The 16,632-nt window shown below is 41.2% G+C and overlaps 1 protein-coding gene across 1 annotated transcript in view; it reads left to right on the forward strand.

The window, feature by feature from the left end:
- Positions 1 to 16,632, forward strand: part of NFIA (nuclear factor I A) — a gene marked incomplete at its 5' end in the record, with an annotated part of 233,391 nt that overhangs the window by 167,663 nt on the left and 49,096 nt on the right. The window contains 3 exons of the mRNA XM_021405038.1: positions 4,909 to 4,995; positions 6,027 to 6,065; positions 14,269 to 14,397. Coding sequence (XP_021260713.1) covers positions 4,909 to 4,995; positions 6,027 to 6,065; positions 14,269 to 14,397 — 255 coding nt within the window. The remainder of the gene's footprint in view (positions 1 to 4,908; positions 4,996 to 6,026; positions 6,066 to 14,268; positions 14,398 to 16,632) is intronic.

Raw genomic sequence — 16,632 nt, forward strand, 5'->3', positions numbered from 1 at the left:
GAGGTCTTGTTAGAGGTGGGCAGATAATGCATAGCACGTCTCGCCTCTGCTTGCCCATGCTGCTCTTGCTGGGCCTGCAGCCCTGGTGAGATCATTCCTTCTGCTCTTCTCTTACATCAGTGCTCGATGCTATTTTTAGTGTGATATACACCAAAAAGCATAACACAAAATATCCTGTAGCTAAAATTAGCTAGAAAATTATAGGCTGTGTTTTGAAGTTTTGTGCACAGTCTTCATTTGGCTCGCTGGGATTTGCCTGAAGATCTTTGACCTTCAAAAAGCCAACGAGATGAGGTGGTGCCTGCAGTCCCCATGTCCAACAGCCGTACTGAAAAGAGTGGGACTATTTGAATCAGCAAGGGCTGCAGGCAAAATCTTAGGTTCCACCTGTAGGAAGGAAGTACCTTGTATCTTAAAAGGAAGGATTTACAGTCAGTGAGATTGGAGAAATTGTAAATGTATGGATTATCTTTCTTTGTACTCAGTGTAACGTCCCATTTTATTACAGCAGCCCACGTTTGTCTCTTGGAGTTTTATCTGTAATGCAGCACGCTAATGCACCACTGTGCTCCAAACAGGAGAAAGCACTTTGGATGTAGTCCAGATTTAACCCTGTCTTAGGGCTTGCCTTTGCTCTGAACTAAAATAGTGACAAAGGAAAGTAAGGCATCATCATGACTCTTCTCTGAACTTGGCCAATCCTGGATGCGAGGTCCGTGTTTGAAGCAAAGGGTGCTGGTCGTTCTCTTGTTTCACAGCTCCTCCGTCTCTCTCTGCCCTTTCAGCTCTTAGAGCCTACATCCCTTTTCCATTCCTCGAGTGCAAACCACTTGGCCGCATGGAATCTGAATGTGCTGTTCAAGAAACTGCTTGGGACTGTCAAAGTAAAGGTTCAACATCTGACATCAAAACGAGTGCTGAAAGCGGTCCTGTAATCCAGGCAGAATTGCCAATTCTGGCCATTTGGAGCTTTTAAAAATTAAAAGATCCCCAAAACAGCTGTATTTCTTATGCAAATCCGTAGCCAAATGGGAACTTGTAGGTAGTAAATAAATGTTTGCCCTCTGTTAAAAAATGATCATCTAGAAGCCCAGTAATTTGTGGGGGACAAAGAGGGCAAAGCAGCCTTACAAACAGCGTTTCTCCCATGTCATAAGAACTATTGTGCCCGTTCTCTACTTTTACAGATTTCTTCTCTTTAATGTTAAGTGGAAAACCCTGAACAAAAACTGGCACTTAATTCAGAGTAAACAGTGGCAGCAACTGAATAGAAACCCAATGCCGAATATGCAGCCACCCCAGGAAAGTGAGAATCCATTCCTTTCTCATCTCTTCCAGTTGTTGCCTTCTTAAATGCGTTATTCATAAAATCAGCCATTTAAAAATGCACAGAAACATTATTTTTTATATCGATAGCGTCGCTTTGAAAAAAAAATGGTTAAAAATCGATCTGCTGGCCTCTTGGGGAAATGCTGTAATGTTTTTGGCTGTCTCCTACTTTCTGCTGCCAGCTAAAAGTACCATCTGGCTTGTTTAGGGCCCTTTTCCATATCAGGTGCTTCCAAAATTCTCCCCAACCAGAGGATTGTTTCATTGGGTTGCTCTGCCTGCTGAGGCATGTGTCCTGGGCTGGGAATCCTACTGCTTCTGTTCCCTGCCATCTTGCTGACGGTGGTGTGTGTATGTTTGGGCACGGATCTTGCTGCCTCTCTCCCGAGGACATTTGCATCATTGTCAGCTGCACATATTAAATTGATATGCAGGGCTCAGAAACACGTATCCCGTCTTTTGTCCCTTTGTTTGGGCAATTGTTGTGGTTTTAATTCTTCTTTGACACCTGGAATATCACAAAGCTGCTGATAATCTGTTGGCTACTAAGGGGAATGTCATTGATAGAAGGATAATGTGTGTCAGACTTATCTCCAGATAATTGCAGACGCACCCCAAACCCTTGCAGCTCAGGGAGCGATATCCTAAATCCGCTATTATTTTGGGGAGCATATGGGGCAGTTGAGAGCGGTGTCATCCTTGTACGGGATTTAAGGCCAGTGTTAGTTCACCCCGCATCGCTGCATTGATTTAGACCTAGTGGAGGCCAGTTTGGGTTTTGCTACCATTTTGCTGCAGCATGTGGAGCTGTACCAAAACAGGGTTGATGTCCTGGCTCCTCCAGGAGCGGAACTGCCCACGTGCCGTCTGCACACAAACGGAGCTTCACGGTGGGAACATGGCCATTCGACCTGAGCCATTGCATGGTGACACCTCCTTCTCAGAGGAAGAAGAATCAAAGGATTCCTTGTTTTCAAATTTGCCATTTTACTTAGATATAGAAATCTACCCCTCAGAGGATTCGGGAGTAGATGGGAAGTGTTGTAATGGCTAAGCATAGATTTTTGATGTGATCCTATTGAAAGAAGGAGCATGTTTTGAAACAGATCCTGCCCTGAGCTGTCTTGTCCTGTTTCTAAAATGATCTGTGCCATGCATTGCTGACTTTTCCTGTCCGTCCATTAAAAAGTGAATTATGAAGAGTGCTGAGACAAACAGATAGTAGGTTAACCTTGTTAGTAAAAATCAGGTAGCTGATATATATTGCAAGGATGTTACCTCACAGCCCTTCTTTTCAATATAGGGTTATGAAATTACCTTGTTACTATATAAACTGCCTTCGCTGTGTACATTCTTCCAGAGGTTATTGTTCTCCGTGTGCTGGCACAGTAGTGTGACTGTGAGGAGTCAGTTCACGATGCGGTGAATTCCAAAGACTTGGGAGATGGCCTTATCTATTTTTCAGCAAAGGAATGAAACATTTTTTTTTTCTCTTTCCTCCCAAGGTATTAAAAGTTTCAAAAGATGTGCTGAAACGTAAAGGAAACAATAACTAAAGGCTGGATGGGAAGCAGTACATCAGAGTACTTTGTTTGCTAGTTTCCCCCCAGATCCTGATGTTTGAAGCACAAGTTAATATTTTAAATTAAATAAACCCACTTTGTGAAGCAGTGAGATACTTGAAGCGTATCACACGTTATTCATTTATTTTTGTGTGAGTGCAATAAAAATTTTACAAGCTGTAATCTTGTTCTTTTAATAGAGAGAAAACTATGCGGAATATGTTGCTTAGAGTATTAGATAAGCTACAGTGTGTTAATCAAATATTTTTGTGATATGAGGGCAGTTGAGAAAACAGTACAATTTTTGCTAATGGCACTGGTAAGTAAACGGATCTATCATTACATTGTCATGAAAAGTGACATTGAGCAGAAACACCCTGCCAATCCCTAGAAGATAAGTATTTAATGTAATTAGACAGACACTGTCTCCTTTGTTGAATGTAGCATTAATCACCCAGCGAAGTCCAACTTTATATGAAATGGCTTTTTCTGATATGTCTTTGTATTAGAAAGCTACTTGCATGGTTTTGTCATGATGATGTATTTGAAGAAATGACTGCTGTTCGGTTTTCCTCATGCCCTATCTCGCTGTTCTGTGTTCCGTAACGTGTATTTGTTTTATTTAGCCATGTTACGTTCTATAGCCACGACTTGCTTCTAAGTCTAGAAAACTGCACACTTTTGGAGCCGAACCTCCTTGAAATAGCTAATGCATTCCACTTGTGCAATCTAAGAGAAACACAGATAGCTCCTATTCTGTGCTGCAGTTCTTCATACGCGGTGTTAGCGTAGGTTCGTTGTTATGGCATAAGCTAAATGTTTTTGCCTCCAGTGCTGGTTCATAATATCACACACACGTACGCACACACAAAAAACTTCTTTCTATGAAATCTCATTGTTAAATTGATGAAAAATGTTGCCCCCTTCCAGAATTCATTGGCACTACATTTTTCTCTCCTCTGTTGCTTGTCATTTGTGCTGTGAAACGCTGTCTGGTGATGAGCTGGTATCCACTTGAATCGGTGCACAGCTGTGCCTCCCCACCTCCTCAGTGGTGCAGAGGGCTTTGAAGGGGAAGAAAAGGGTTCAGTCAAAGACGACGGCAGACTTCACCAAGTAACAGGTGGAGGTCAAGTCGGTTTATTTGTTGGGATGAACAGAGCGCAGAGATGAAAAATCTTCGCCATAATAAGGTTTAGGAAGAAAATGCTGACTAGTCTGAGCTCTGATTCCAGCTGACAGATCCTTTTCTAGTGTTCATTACTTGATTTCACAGTTCAGGCGATTTTAAGAGGCTTAAAATTATATTTCTGCTCTCCTCTATAAAACTTTTCGATCACTTTCTGATTTTTGCTTTAAGGAAAGTTATAGGGACTCCCTAATAGGTCAGGCGTGCCTTTAGAATCTTACCATGCCATCAAAAATGAAAGGGTAAGCCTTTCTTCAGCTCCCTAATTTTACTGATTCGTTTTATAAATGAAGTAAAAATTGACACGTAGGTACCAATTCAATCAGAAAATGGAAACTTCAGAAAATCCCCTGAGAAGTGGGTAGTCAAATAAGCCTGATGCTTAGGAAGTCACTTTTCCCGTCCAGGCGCACGGGGTTTTGCAAGCAGCGGTAATGCCACGAAGGAGGCTGTGCCATCCCGGTGAGCCGTGCTCCATCCTGAAAGGTGGTCACAGCAGGAGCCCAGCAATCAGAGCAGAACGTCCTGACGCTGTGTGCAGTGCTGGGCTGTGCTGACCTGTCGGCATCGTTGCGTATCAGTGCAGCTCCACAAAGGGATTTCAGAGGGCTGAGCTGAAGCGTGCGAGGCTCTCCCAGCTCAGCCCCCTGCCCCTTCCCTCTGCTGGCAGCTGGGAGGGGAAGGCAGGTGGTTCTCCCTTCCCACCCTGTTTCTTCCACCACCACCCGCTTCCTACCTGCTGAAGTTAGCAGCACAGGAGTATCTTTAGCCATTTGCTAAAATCCTCCCCCTCAGACTTTCTATTACTTCTGCATTCATTCTTTGCAGGAAGAGGAAACTCACTGGTCAAACCCTTGGACACCAGAATAGTTGCATGCAGTTTCCCAGGGAGCCAGATAGCTCTAAAGCTTCCCAGTGAGTGACAGTTTCTCTCTTCTATTCTTCTGAAACATGTGTTTTACACATATACTGGAAAATGTTAATATCAATTTACAGCCAAATTCTTGTTTAAAAAAAAAAAAAATATCTCCCAAAGTATATACACTTAGAGCACCTCAGCACACATGTCACTTTTTTACGTAGGAAAAAGTGTTGGATGCTCTTATACACATAACATCATTGGGCTCGAAAGCTGTTAGCTCATTTAGAGTTAGTGGCAAGAACACCGGACTTGCCAGCACCAAACTGTGAAACCTCTCCTGTGTGACTGGTAGAAATCTCATGGGGGTAGGAATCCAAACAGGGGAGGCGGGGGGTGTAAATCTGTGCATTTGGATTTGAGTATCTTCACTACCATGGTATCAACTTTGTCTTAGAAGTCCTTGAATCGCAAATCGTTGGAGGCTGGGAGAGAGTTTTGGAGAATTATCACTGTGTGCTTTCCCTGGTCTCTTCCTCTTTCCTTGGCATCCATTAATTACTGCTGTCAGAGAGAGGACGGCGGGCTAGGTGGATCCCTGTAATCTGATTTGGCATGGCTATTTTTCTGTGTTCCTAAGCTCATGAGATCAAGTTATGTAGGATTATTTCATAATGCCAGAGCAGCAGTTTCTAAGGTTCAACAAAGCTATCTAGCAAAGTGTCTATTAAAGAAAAATCCTGTCCCATACTGTAGCTTTCTTGGTCCAGTGAAGCAGCATCCTCATGCATACAAATCTTGTAAAGTTACTTCTGATAGCTCCCTCTGTCCCTTCATTTTTGTAAGCTAAAGTGCCATTTTCCTTTTTATAGCTTAATTGAGCCTAAACGCACCCATTTTCTGCAATGTGGTATTTCAGTAATTTTACTATTTGCTCGTAAGTTTTCCCTTAAGCAAACGGAAAGCTTCCCCTTTATCACTTCACTGGGCCAAGATTTCACACAGTATCCTGCTTGCTACAAAATATGATAGTGTTCTCTCTCACCTTGTTTCTTTTTTCTTCTTTTACTTTCTTTTATAAAATTAGGATATCTAAGAAACCCCGAGCACCGCGGAGCACTACATGGTGGGTGTGCCTATTCAAACAATGCCAATGCTCTTGTTCTGGGTGCACAGACATTGGGGTGGTTGGGGGGTGTACCAGCTGTCCCTCTTGTTTGGGTTCTCTGGTGGAGGAAAGCACTTTGCCAGAGCGACAGCCCTGGAGGGAGCCCGGACGTGTTACCTCTGCCCTTTCCATGCCTGTTTCCATGAACTTGTAGGGACTGTTTCCCTGCGAGCCCTCTGCCTCTCTGTCAGATGTGTTTTCAGCTGCTTAGTGGATGTAGAGGTGTTGGGCAGAACTCGTGAGCAGCTCCTATGGAAATGAAGCCAAAGTCGCCCTGCTGCGCCCTCACCTTCTCGGCCATAGGAACATCTCAGTTTTTTCCAGGGGGATTCCTTGTTCCTCCCAGAATCCCAAAACCATTGGGAGTGCAGAAAAAATGAGGCTGATTTCGCCTATCTCATATCACCTGTGTGAGAACTGACGTGTTGGCAAGCTGTTAAGTTTGTGCCGAGCCTTGCTGGACAGTTGCTGGTGGCAGCCCCGCAGTGCCGCTGCAGGAGGCACGCGCCAGCCAACAACCAGCTATGGGCACCTTCCAGTGAAAGCACAGCAGCTCTACATCAGCTCCAAGTTCTTGTGTTATGGAGAAATGAGATGACCGCTCAGCCCTGTGAATGTCAAACCTGGGCAGTCATATCATAAAAACACCCAAAGCCACTGCATAGCGATACATAACAGTTCCATGAGTACACTCTTGACCTGTCAAATTATAAATCCATTTCAGCTTGGTATGACACATGAATTCAGTTTGCAACTCTTTCGTTCTTTGGAACAATGTGTAGACTCTTCACCTGAAATTGTGTTGAGATCAGGTGACTTTACAGTGCATGTTGAATTATCTGAGTTATTTTCAATCCTGTCCACAGCACTTTTATTAATTAAAACATATGTTCAATGGCTGTGTATGCCAATTAAGTTCAAAACCAATTATTAGCACCAAACTTAGTCTTGTCATCATAAAAGTCATTCCAAAACATTACCATGCAGTAACTGAGGTCACAAGTCTAAAAAATCTGCATATTTACCCATCTCCATCTCATGCCTTTGGCATTTAGTAGCCATCATGGTTATATATAGCCTGGACAGCCGATGATCTTTTGATGGAATGCAAACATTGAGCAAAGGATTTTTGAGGAGAAAAAAAAAAATACCAGAAAATTTGACTCGATCCTCTTCAGTTACTAAAATTCCCTTTAGCATCACTTGCAATTTAGAATCCATATGCATCTCAGGAAGATATAGTTGAAACATAAATCTATTCTGGGTCTTTTACTTGCAAAAATATCATACCTCAGCTATAATGATATGCAAAGACTTTTTAGAGGGCTTTGTAAATGCCATCCAAATTTACGATGGAATTTTTTTGCCTAACAGCTATAGATGTTCCATCCCCAAAGCACCCACATAAAGGTATATTCTCCTATGGATGGCTGCAGTTTGTCCCCACTGCTATATCTAATCTGCCAAGTGTGCTGAAAAAGTCTCAAACAGCATTTGAAATGAAACAAATGGAATCATGAATTTTAAATGACATCATGAAGTTTAAAGACATCATTAGAAAACAGTTTTTATTCTTATTAAAATATATATTTACAAAATAGAAAATGACATGGAAGCGTAACAGATATTAGAGGGAGAAGCAAACTGTTATCTTGCTGTTTATTATGCTTCTCACTAAAGTTTCCAAATTTAAAATTCCACTGAAGTTATAATTTGGAGATGTTGGTCGAACTTTTGGTACCAGTTTGTTAGTTACTGAAAGAGTCCCTTGGACAATGAGGCAGGGATGGAGGCTCACTTACAACACCGAAAACAATCCAGATGATGCTGTAAACACAGATACAGGCAGATAAGATAAGATAATACACTGTATGGGAACACTGCACCAAAATTCTTAAGGTAGATTTTAATGGGGTAGAGGTTTAAAATAATAATGAATGTTGCATCACGCAGTTTAATGTTCTGTAGACAAGATTTATCACTGGTAAAACTGATACTTCTCCTTTGTAAATGGAGGAGTACTCATTTACAAAGTAAAAATATCACCCTTCTTTATCTTAAGTGGCATCAGAATTCTGATTCTAACTTGAATGATCATTTTTGGCTAAAAATTGCTGAGGAATCCAAAAGCATTTAAAGCCTAAAGCCATTGAATCCATTTAATGCGCCTTTGGCACCTCTCTCTCTTAGTCCTTTTTGAACATTCTGGTCCTCATTTTAATCAGTCTCTTTTTATTAAGTTCTTTGGCTCATTTACTTGTACGTGCATTTGCTTTATTTTATTTGGAACATTTCTTTTGTAGCGTCTTGAAAAAGAGTTGTGACATTTCTTTTGGATAGCTTCTTAAGTATCTGGCAGTCACCTATGATACGATGTTGATGGGTATGGATAGATTAGCTCTGTTTTCCTGATATCTGTCAGATGTCGAGTTCTGAGGAAACTGGTTGTGTGTGTTGCTGATGCATATGCAGTAGTTTGATAAGTGGATAGATGGGAGCTTTCATTTTACTTCTGTACAATCATTGTTCATTAAGCTGGGTTTTGCTTTGTGAAGTGAGGTGCTCACTGGCAGGTAGTTAATCAGTGATCACGGTAACTCAGAATGTGACCAGAGGAGCAAGCACGCATTCAGAACATAGAAACTAAAGAGCACTTTATTAGAAAGAGTGAATTTCCGTCAGCACTGTATTTTGCACATACTGGAGCAACTAATACAGTAAACTGATGGATGGCAGCTAGTGTGATCATAGCTCAGCTGAAGACAAATAAAGCTCGCTCAGCAATAAGAAGAACAGATTTGCTATGACTGACAGTAGCATAGCCATCCAAAGTTCAAGAAACTTGAAATTAAGACTTCCCTAGGAAGAAAGAAAAAAGCAGCCAATCAGCATTTCTGTTGATACTAATTTCAAATATAGATGGAATAATTTTCACGTAAGGATGAAAATTCCTTGGAAAATTCTTCCCTCGTATCAGCTTATTCTTCAACAGCCAACTTGTCTTTATGCATCATCTCTTTGTTCTGCATGTTATTGAGTTCACGGTCCACCTGGTGATATCTGAGCTTCTGTGGTTCCTTTTTATAGCGTCCCTTGAGAATGAAGATCTAAGTCACATTTCATTCATAGCTTTTGTTGTTTCTGAATCTCCATCAAGAGTCTAGGAGCAGGGAACTGCTGGGAGTATTGGGGTAATTATCCAAGAGTCGTCTTTGGAGGTGAATATTAGCTGGTCTGCCAATGGGACTGACTTGATATGGAGTTATTGTTTAAGATGTATATAGTCAGAATAATGCTAGTAATTAACAAGTGAAATTGGATGAACGTACAGGTACAGATAGAGCTATAGATTTGGAGAGGAGGGGAATTTTTCTCTTATACTGCTATGACTACATTCACTTCATCAAAGTTAATCATCATTTCAGTACCTCCGTTAGTGACGTGCATAGCTACATGGGAAGCAGGTTAATAGATATTTATTTGCTCTGGGAAGGATTGGTGCATTCAATTCTCACACATCATTTTCCGATCCATTTAAATATATATCAGCCTCATACATGAAAATTTGAAGATCTTTAGCTGTACTCAAGGAAGACTCTTATGTGGTACATTTCTAGTACTGGCAGACATAAGGAGATAGAGGAATTAAACACACCACACTGCTCCCGTGCCCCTTAGAAGATGAGGAACATGGAGTATTCCTGGGCACTCACTGATTAAACTTGGGCTGGAGGTTTGCGAAGTGCAGAGTTTTGGAAAGTCTTACTGCGGGACTTCAACATCCGTGCAATGGCTCCAGTAACCAGAGTCTCTCAAGGACAAGGATCCCATTTACGCTTGCATTATGCATTGAGCAAAAGGGTGTGATGCATGATGTGGAATGAACAAAATAACTTGTGTGTTTAGGGAAATGCCAAATTAATGAAAATTCAGAAAGCTCTAATGTTGAAAAGGCACTCAAATTCCTTGATAGAAATATAATGCTGCTAACAGTTTCAAGATTATTGTTGTCTGAATTTTCTGCTTATTGTGTACGGCAATTAAAATTCTTTTCAACTGAAAAACCATTGTCAAATTAATATTTCCTTGTGGAAAAAAATACGAAAGTATACATCTTGTTCCATTTAGCACCATCAGGGTCTTTGATCTGGCTCCCTCTGTCCGTTGAAAAAAACTGATTCATGTTAATGGGAGCAGACTAAGACCATATATGTTTGGCATATATGTACTTATACAACCGCATGAATTCAGTGAGTTAAGGAAACACACCCACTCAGACTTCCATCTGTGTTTCGTGCCACAAATCCCTTTATTTTCTTTTTTATTTAGCAATAACTTTTCCACTTATTCTGTAGTTAAAAGCTCCCATAAGATGAAAATAGACTAATTCTGATTTTCGTCTCTTGTACTCTGAATAACATTCAGAGGAGAGTCAGACCTGGATCATGAAATTGCATTACCTAGAAATGCCAGGTGTGGCTGTGATTTGGACAACAGTCCTGTGCACAGACCAGTAAGGAACACTTGAAAACCCCACCTGGGTCACCCAGCCGTTGTGTTCTGGCTGTTCTTGTTTATTCCTTGCTCAGAGCAGATGGACAGAAAGAGGCAGGGAATGGGGAGGATCCTTGGCTCCATTCCCTATTCACCGGCCAGCACAGCTGAGACGGGCTGGGGATAGAGTAATTTGTTGCTGCCCTGCACCGGGGAGGAAGCAGAGGAGAGCTGGGCCTCTGAGGTGTCCTCAAAGGTTGGCACCGCTGCGTGAAGTGCTGAAACCTGGTCTTCCGTACAGTGGTCCCCAGTATTCATCAGCTCACGGGAACAATGCTGAGGAAAGCGGTGCAAGGCAGCAGCATCCTCCCTAGGCTCTGCCCTTGGTAGCTCCAGCTTTAACTTTTTAATTTCCTGCATCCCTGAGCAACACAGGAGGGGAAGCTGAGGGCTGGGGACCACTAAATGTGTTAAAACTCATTAGGTATGAAACAGAAGACCTTTAAAACTAGCCAAGAGTCTCATACATGGGTGCCAAAAATTAAACACCTAATTCTATCTTTAGTTATTTAGTTCCTGCCTCACAGTTGTTAATATACAACATGCTATCTGGTAGGTGGCCTGATTTCCACAGGCACCGGGCACCTACAAAGCTAACTGAAGTGTTGAGATTGCTTACCTAAGAGCGAGAGCTGGAGAATCAGATTTAAATTTTTCTGGGTGATTAAACCCGAGTTCGCTCGCTTTCACTCTCAGCTCCTGAAAGGAGCTTCGATAGAATGACCAGCGTTGTAACATATGGCTCAGTGAGGGGGGAAAAAAGAAAATGAGTATTAGAAATGGATGGACTAAAGAATACGCAGGATATATCAGGCACATTAACCAAACATATGGTGCTAAATGAGATATTTTTTTAAAATTGCAAAAAAATTGACATTCCTGGCAGTCTCAAGGATAATGTGACATGGCTGTGATAAATTTAGAAGAATGGGACATATTTTGGCTTGTTCTTGGAAACCTTTCTCTTGCATGCCGACTGTATTTCTTCTTTTATTAACCCATTCAAAGAATGTTTGAATTTTGCTGCTAGAGCACCATGCTAGCGCAACATAAAATGTGAATGATGCTAATTGCTTTGCACTGCCTAACTTTCTGTCATACCCTCCCCTCTTAAAGGACAAAACATGCTTTGGAAATGAGCTGGCAAGCTCAACTTCTTCTTTCTCTTGGTCAATATTAAGTGATGTAATTAAGCTCCTGTTTGCATATTCTTCTGAACTAGGAAGCAGCCATTTTTTTCTTGAGATCTGATGGATATGATCACTCACAATAAAATGTGTCATTACAAACCTCAAACAAAATAAAAACATGATAGAGTTGGCCTGTTCCAAAGCAACACATTTCAGAATATCCTGAAATAAAAAAAAAAAAAAAAAAACAGCAACAGTAATAATGATGGCAATCAGAATGATGATAACAAACAAATGTAATAAAAGTAGGAACCAATAATCAGTGCTTCAATTTGCATTTCTACTCAATTTCACAACATAGTGTTACATTAAAATCTCTATTTTCCTATGACAGCAGCTGTCCCAGCCCTACAAAAGCCCTCCCTGGATGAACGCGGCCCTGCTCAGTGCTGCCGTAGCTCAAGGTCATCCACCACCTTTGTTGCGGTGCCTCAAGTTTCATTGTTTGGATGCAATCACGTAAACGTGTTGCAGCTTTTTGCCACATCTCCCTGCCCCTTCCCCAGGCCACGGTTCAGATGCAGGCAGGTTTTTAGCACAGCAGCCCAGCTCCTCCACCACCGGGAGCACAAATATTGCCCCTGCCCATTGATTTTGTGCTTAGGGCTGGGGTGACACCCGTTCGCTGTTTCCCTCCCCAGTTCCTCCATCGTAAGGACATCAGGGTCAACATCACCCTTATTTCTTTTGGGTGTCCTTGTCCTGGGTGTGGACACTCAAAGAAAGAGCAGCCACAACGTTAAATCCCAGTGTGCCATGTGAGCAGAAGTTCAGCAGGCTGTCTTGGAATATTTCATTGAAGATAGCTTAACTCAGCCTCCTTTTCTCACTTACCCCAAACTGAACCAATGCTCTTGCTGTTGTCCCTACCCCAAAATCTTTTAGAGCAATATGAAATGAACCAACCCAGCATTTTTCTTATGTCTGTCCATTTCAAACTATTATTTTTAAAAGATTATATATGTAACTACTCTTGCTGTGAGGAAACAACCCTCGCAACAGCAAACCCTTGTAGCAAACAGTTTCAAGACAGAAAGCTGTAATTACAGCACTGGAGCTCTAACCACTCCCTTACTATTTAACTTGCTGAAATATAAACTGCAAAACCTCACTGAAACCATTAAGACCCCAGCAGAGCAGTGTATAAAGAACAAGAAGTCTCCTGCTTATTGCAATCAACATCCCAGGGACTATAAAGCTAGTGTTATTAAATATAAAGTTAATGATATTGTCCGGAGATAATATTGTCCAGACCTTTCTCTTCCATTTTTAACAATTAAATTCTATAAAATGCAGAGTAGGTTGAATGGCTTTGCTGGTGGAAGTTCAACTTCCACATTATCTTAGTTTTTGCTTTCTAACCTGAAACCCCAACAATTCTGCAACTTTGTTTTGCTATCTCCTTATGGATATGCAAAATGTGTGATGTACTGTACATATCGGAAATTATCTATTTTCAGAGCACATGCAGATAATCAGAATATCCATATGCCTCTACATCTATAAAAATAAAGTTAATAATATGGACACACATACATCTTCATCTATATGCTGCAACATTCTTTTATCTAAGCATAAATCACAGTTAAAAAAAAAGCTCTGATTTGAGAGCCTGTATATTCATTCCATTAATTTCTTTGGTACGACATGGAAGCCCAAAGGGCCACAAGATTGGTAGGATATCAGCAGAAGTTGATCTCAGAGAATGTAACAAAATGGTCAGAGCAGCATTGCACCGTTTCTGCCTGCCCATGGGAGAGGTTTCACCCAATGGCAGCTTAACTCGACCTTTCGTTGGAAGCCTTTGATATAGTTCAAGGGCGTAATAACAACTGAAATAATTCCACTGTGGCTTCTAATATCAAGACACAAATACCATTCACCCTTTAAAATTTTTTGAAAGCAAAAGGGAACCACATAAATATATTACTTTCAAATACCTTTGAAGTCAGTGGAGTAAGGAAGGGCAGAGTTTGGACTCGGAAAACTTCATTCTCGAGTTGTGCCTTGAGTCTTGCAGCACATTTAAAAGATCCATTTCAATAATCTACTGAACCAGTAAGTGAAAGACAGAACTCATAAAAAGCCTGTAAAAATCCAAATGCTCCAGCTATTACAGATTTCTAAAAATAAAGCAGAGTAGGTTTCAGTAGCAATAATAAGCTGCATCTTATCCATATTTCAGATTTAAAAGAAAAATATGGCTGCCTTCTAGTACTCATTGCTCACAGCAAACCATGGCCACTTCTGCCTCAAAAAAGCCCATAAATAAAAGTGAGCTTTCAGCTTGCTGTTGTATTCAATTTCGTTTGTCCTTTAAGTTTATCTAGCTGCTTCTGCACCCACTTTCACAATGCATAGGCTGTCGTTCCATGACCTAGCATTATTAAATTGCACTTATCAATCATTCTTGCCAGGAATGCCATCGCCAACTGCATTAAAGAAGTCAGAGAAGTCTGGTTTCAGCAGTCCCTCGCCTTCGCAGACCTCCTCCCTTGGAACGGCTTTCACACAGCACCATCGACCTGTCATTACAGGACCCAGAGGTGAGGCTTAACCCAAGAGCCCCCAGGCAGCTTAAACATTAGCCACAGCACCCGGCGTCCCAATGCTTTGCCACGGAAAGTCGTCGCCATGTGTGACCCACTCAGTGCCAGGCTGTGCTTCCAAAGCTCCAGAACCTGGAGATTCGTTGTCGAGGCCCGTGTTTGGTTTTGCGAGGCTGGGATGTTTGGTACAACTCCTGATGACAGTTCAGCAGTTGCAAAGGTGGAAATGCAGGTTTCTGGGGGCTGAAGGTTTTTTGTTTGAAGAGGGCGGGGAAGAGGACAGAATATATTAGGTAGAGTGTCTTCTGCTTGTATCAGTGCATAACTGCTCGAGACAGGGACTCATCAGTCACTTCTGAACCATGCCTATCTTCCAACACTCTCGCTTTGTTTCTGTAAGTCGTTCAGTGCTCGTGTTGTTGGTGTCGGTGTGCTGAAGAACCGCCTTGTTAGTGGACTGCTTTGAAGTTGGTTCCTGCAGTGCTGTGGCTGGTTTTCTTCACAGTCCTCTTCTGGCTGGCTTTTCAAGGAACAGGAGTGTCCTCTGGGTCTAGATGTGCTTATAAATTTTTGTTAGAAAGGTGCACTTGCATTGACCTAGAAAACGAAATGCAGTACTCTGTTCACATTTGAAAAGGAAGACACTTGGGCATAGTAACGTACAAAAATGAATGAATCTTCTTACAAACCACTTTGGAAGATATAAAAATAGATGTGAATGGCTGTGGCATGTTTCTTTCTGATATGAAATTTTGTCTCATTTAGAGAAGATTAAGGAATTGGTCGAACGGTGAAGCATAAAAAGACGTATTAGCAATTCCTGCTAGAAATGTTTTTGAAATGTCTGTTTGGCATAAGTGTGGTTTTACTGAGGACAACATAAACCTCAAGTAGTCTCTGTGCGCAGTGCCAGGTGATGTGGTGTGAAGCAGTAGCATTGCACTAAGTTGAAGTGAGGTCAGAATTGCACCTCATGGTTATTTGGACTTTGCTAAATCTACTTAATGTAGTTTGATTTATTGTGGTTAATCCCATAAAAATTAATTACCTTGAGAGAGACACACCTAGACCCTCAGAAGGCATTTAGGCATCCAAGATCTATGCAGATTTCCCATGCAATTTGGATCTGAGCTATCTGGCAAATATATCGTCTTTTAAAGGCCTTGATAATTGGCGATATAAGTATGAATAATATGAATGTTCCATTAACATTATATTCAGTGCACATCAGCTGATGCTGAATTCCTCTCTTTTAGAAGTTCAGCCTTTTAGATTTGAATTGTCGATTGATTAGTTAATAGGTTCTTTCTGTATTTAGCTATGTTTTACCTCACTCATTTTTCGGATCATTAAATGCCTTTGTCTGCTCCCATTTAGACCCTCTCTATTTTGGATCTTTGTGTGGTTTAGAGAGGAAACGTGTCACTAGTGAGGTCTTGTTTAAGTCTCATCCGCAGTCTGTTTTCACAAGACTTTTGTTCACCTGGGGATACCAATCAGCTGTGTGAGGAGAACTTTAAAGACTGCCAGAATTTGAAGGAGCAGATACAACGATTCTTTCTGACAAATTTGGTTTGTTTGGAAGGAGATGTCTCCATAGAAAAGTAACGTATTTTCTAATGATCGTGCTTCCTGATAGGTCAAGCAACAAGGTTCTTCTGTAACATCAGTTAGGAGTGTCTTCTATTTTATACTTGTTCACCAAAAAAAAAAATTCTTCATGGCTCTCAGGAGAAATCCCTCTGAATCTGTCCATGAATTCTTTCACTGTCATCATCCTTGAAAAATCTTGTTCCAGACGTCATTCTTTGCTCTTTGCTGGATGTGTCTCTTCAGTATTCTTCTTCCACAGCACATTGGCTGTGTTTATTTCACTTCTACCACAATCATTCTGTTGGTAAAGGGTAATATGCTGAGATGGATTATTTTCTGCAAATCCAGCTTTGTTCTTTATCCCATTCCCTTCAGTGTACTTTAGGACAGTAAGCAGAAGAGAGAAGCTTTTCAGGTATCAAAAGTGGCAACATAAGGAGCATAATGTAATCATATAAGAGGATATCATCTTTGAGCAATTCATATTCACCATCAGTTATTGAAACTTGTAGCTTTTTACAGCAATGATAGGAGTAATGTAGTACACATATGTTGCCTCCTCTTTGGCTACATATGCATTATGTAAATGGTTGATGACGGGTCATTCTGAGTGGTCTTCACGAAGATAAAAGCGGGATT

This window comes from Numida meleagris, chromosome 7, assembly GCF_002078875.1.
Source record: "Numida meleagris isolate 19003 breed g44 Domestic line chromosome 7, NumMel1.0, whole genome shotgun sequence".
Lineage (NCBI taxonomy): Eukaryota > Metazoa > Chordata > Aves > Galliformes > Numididae > Numida > Numida meleagris.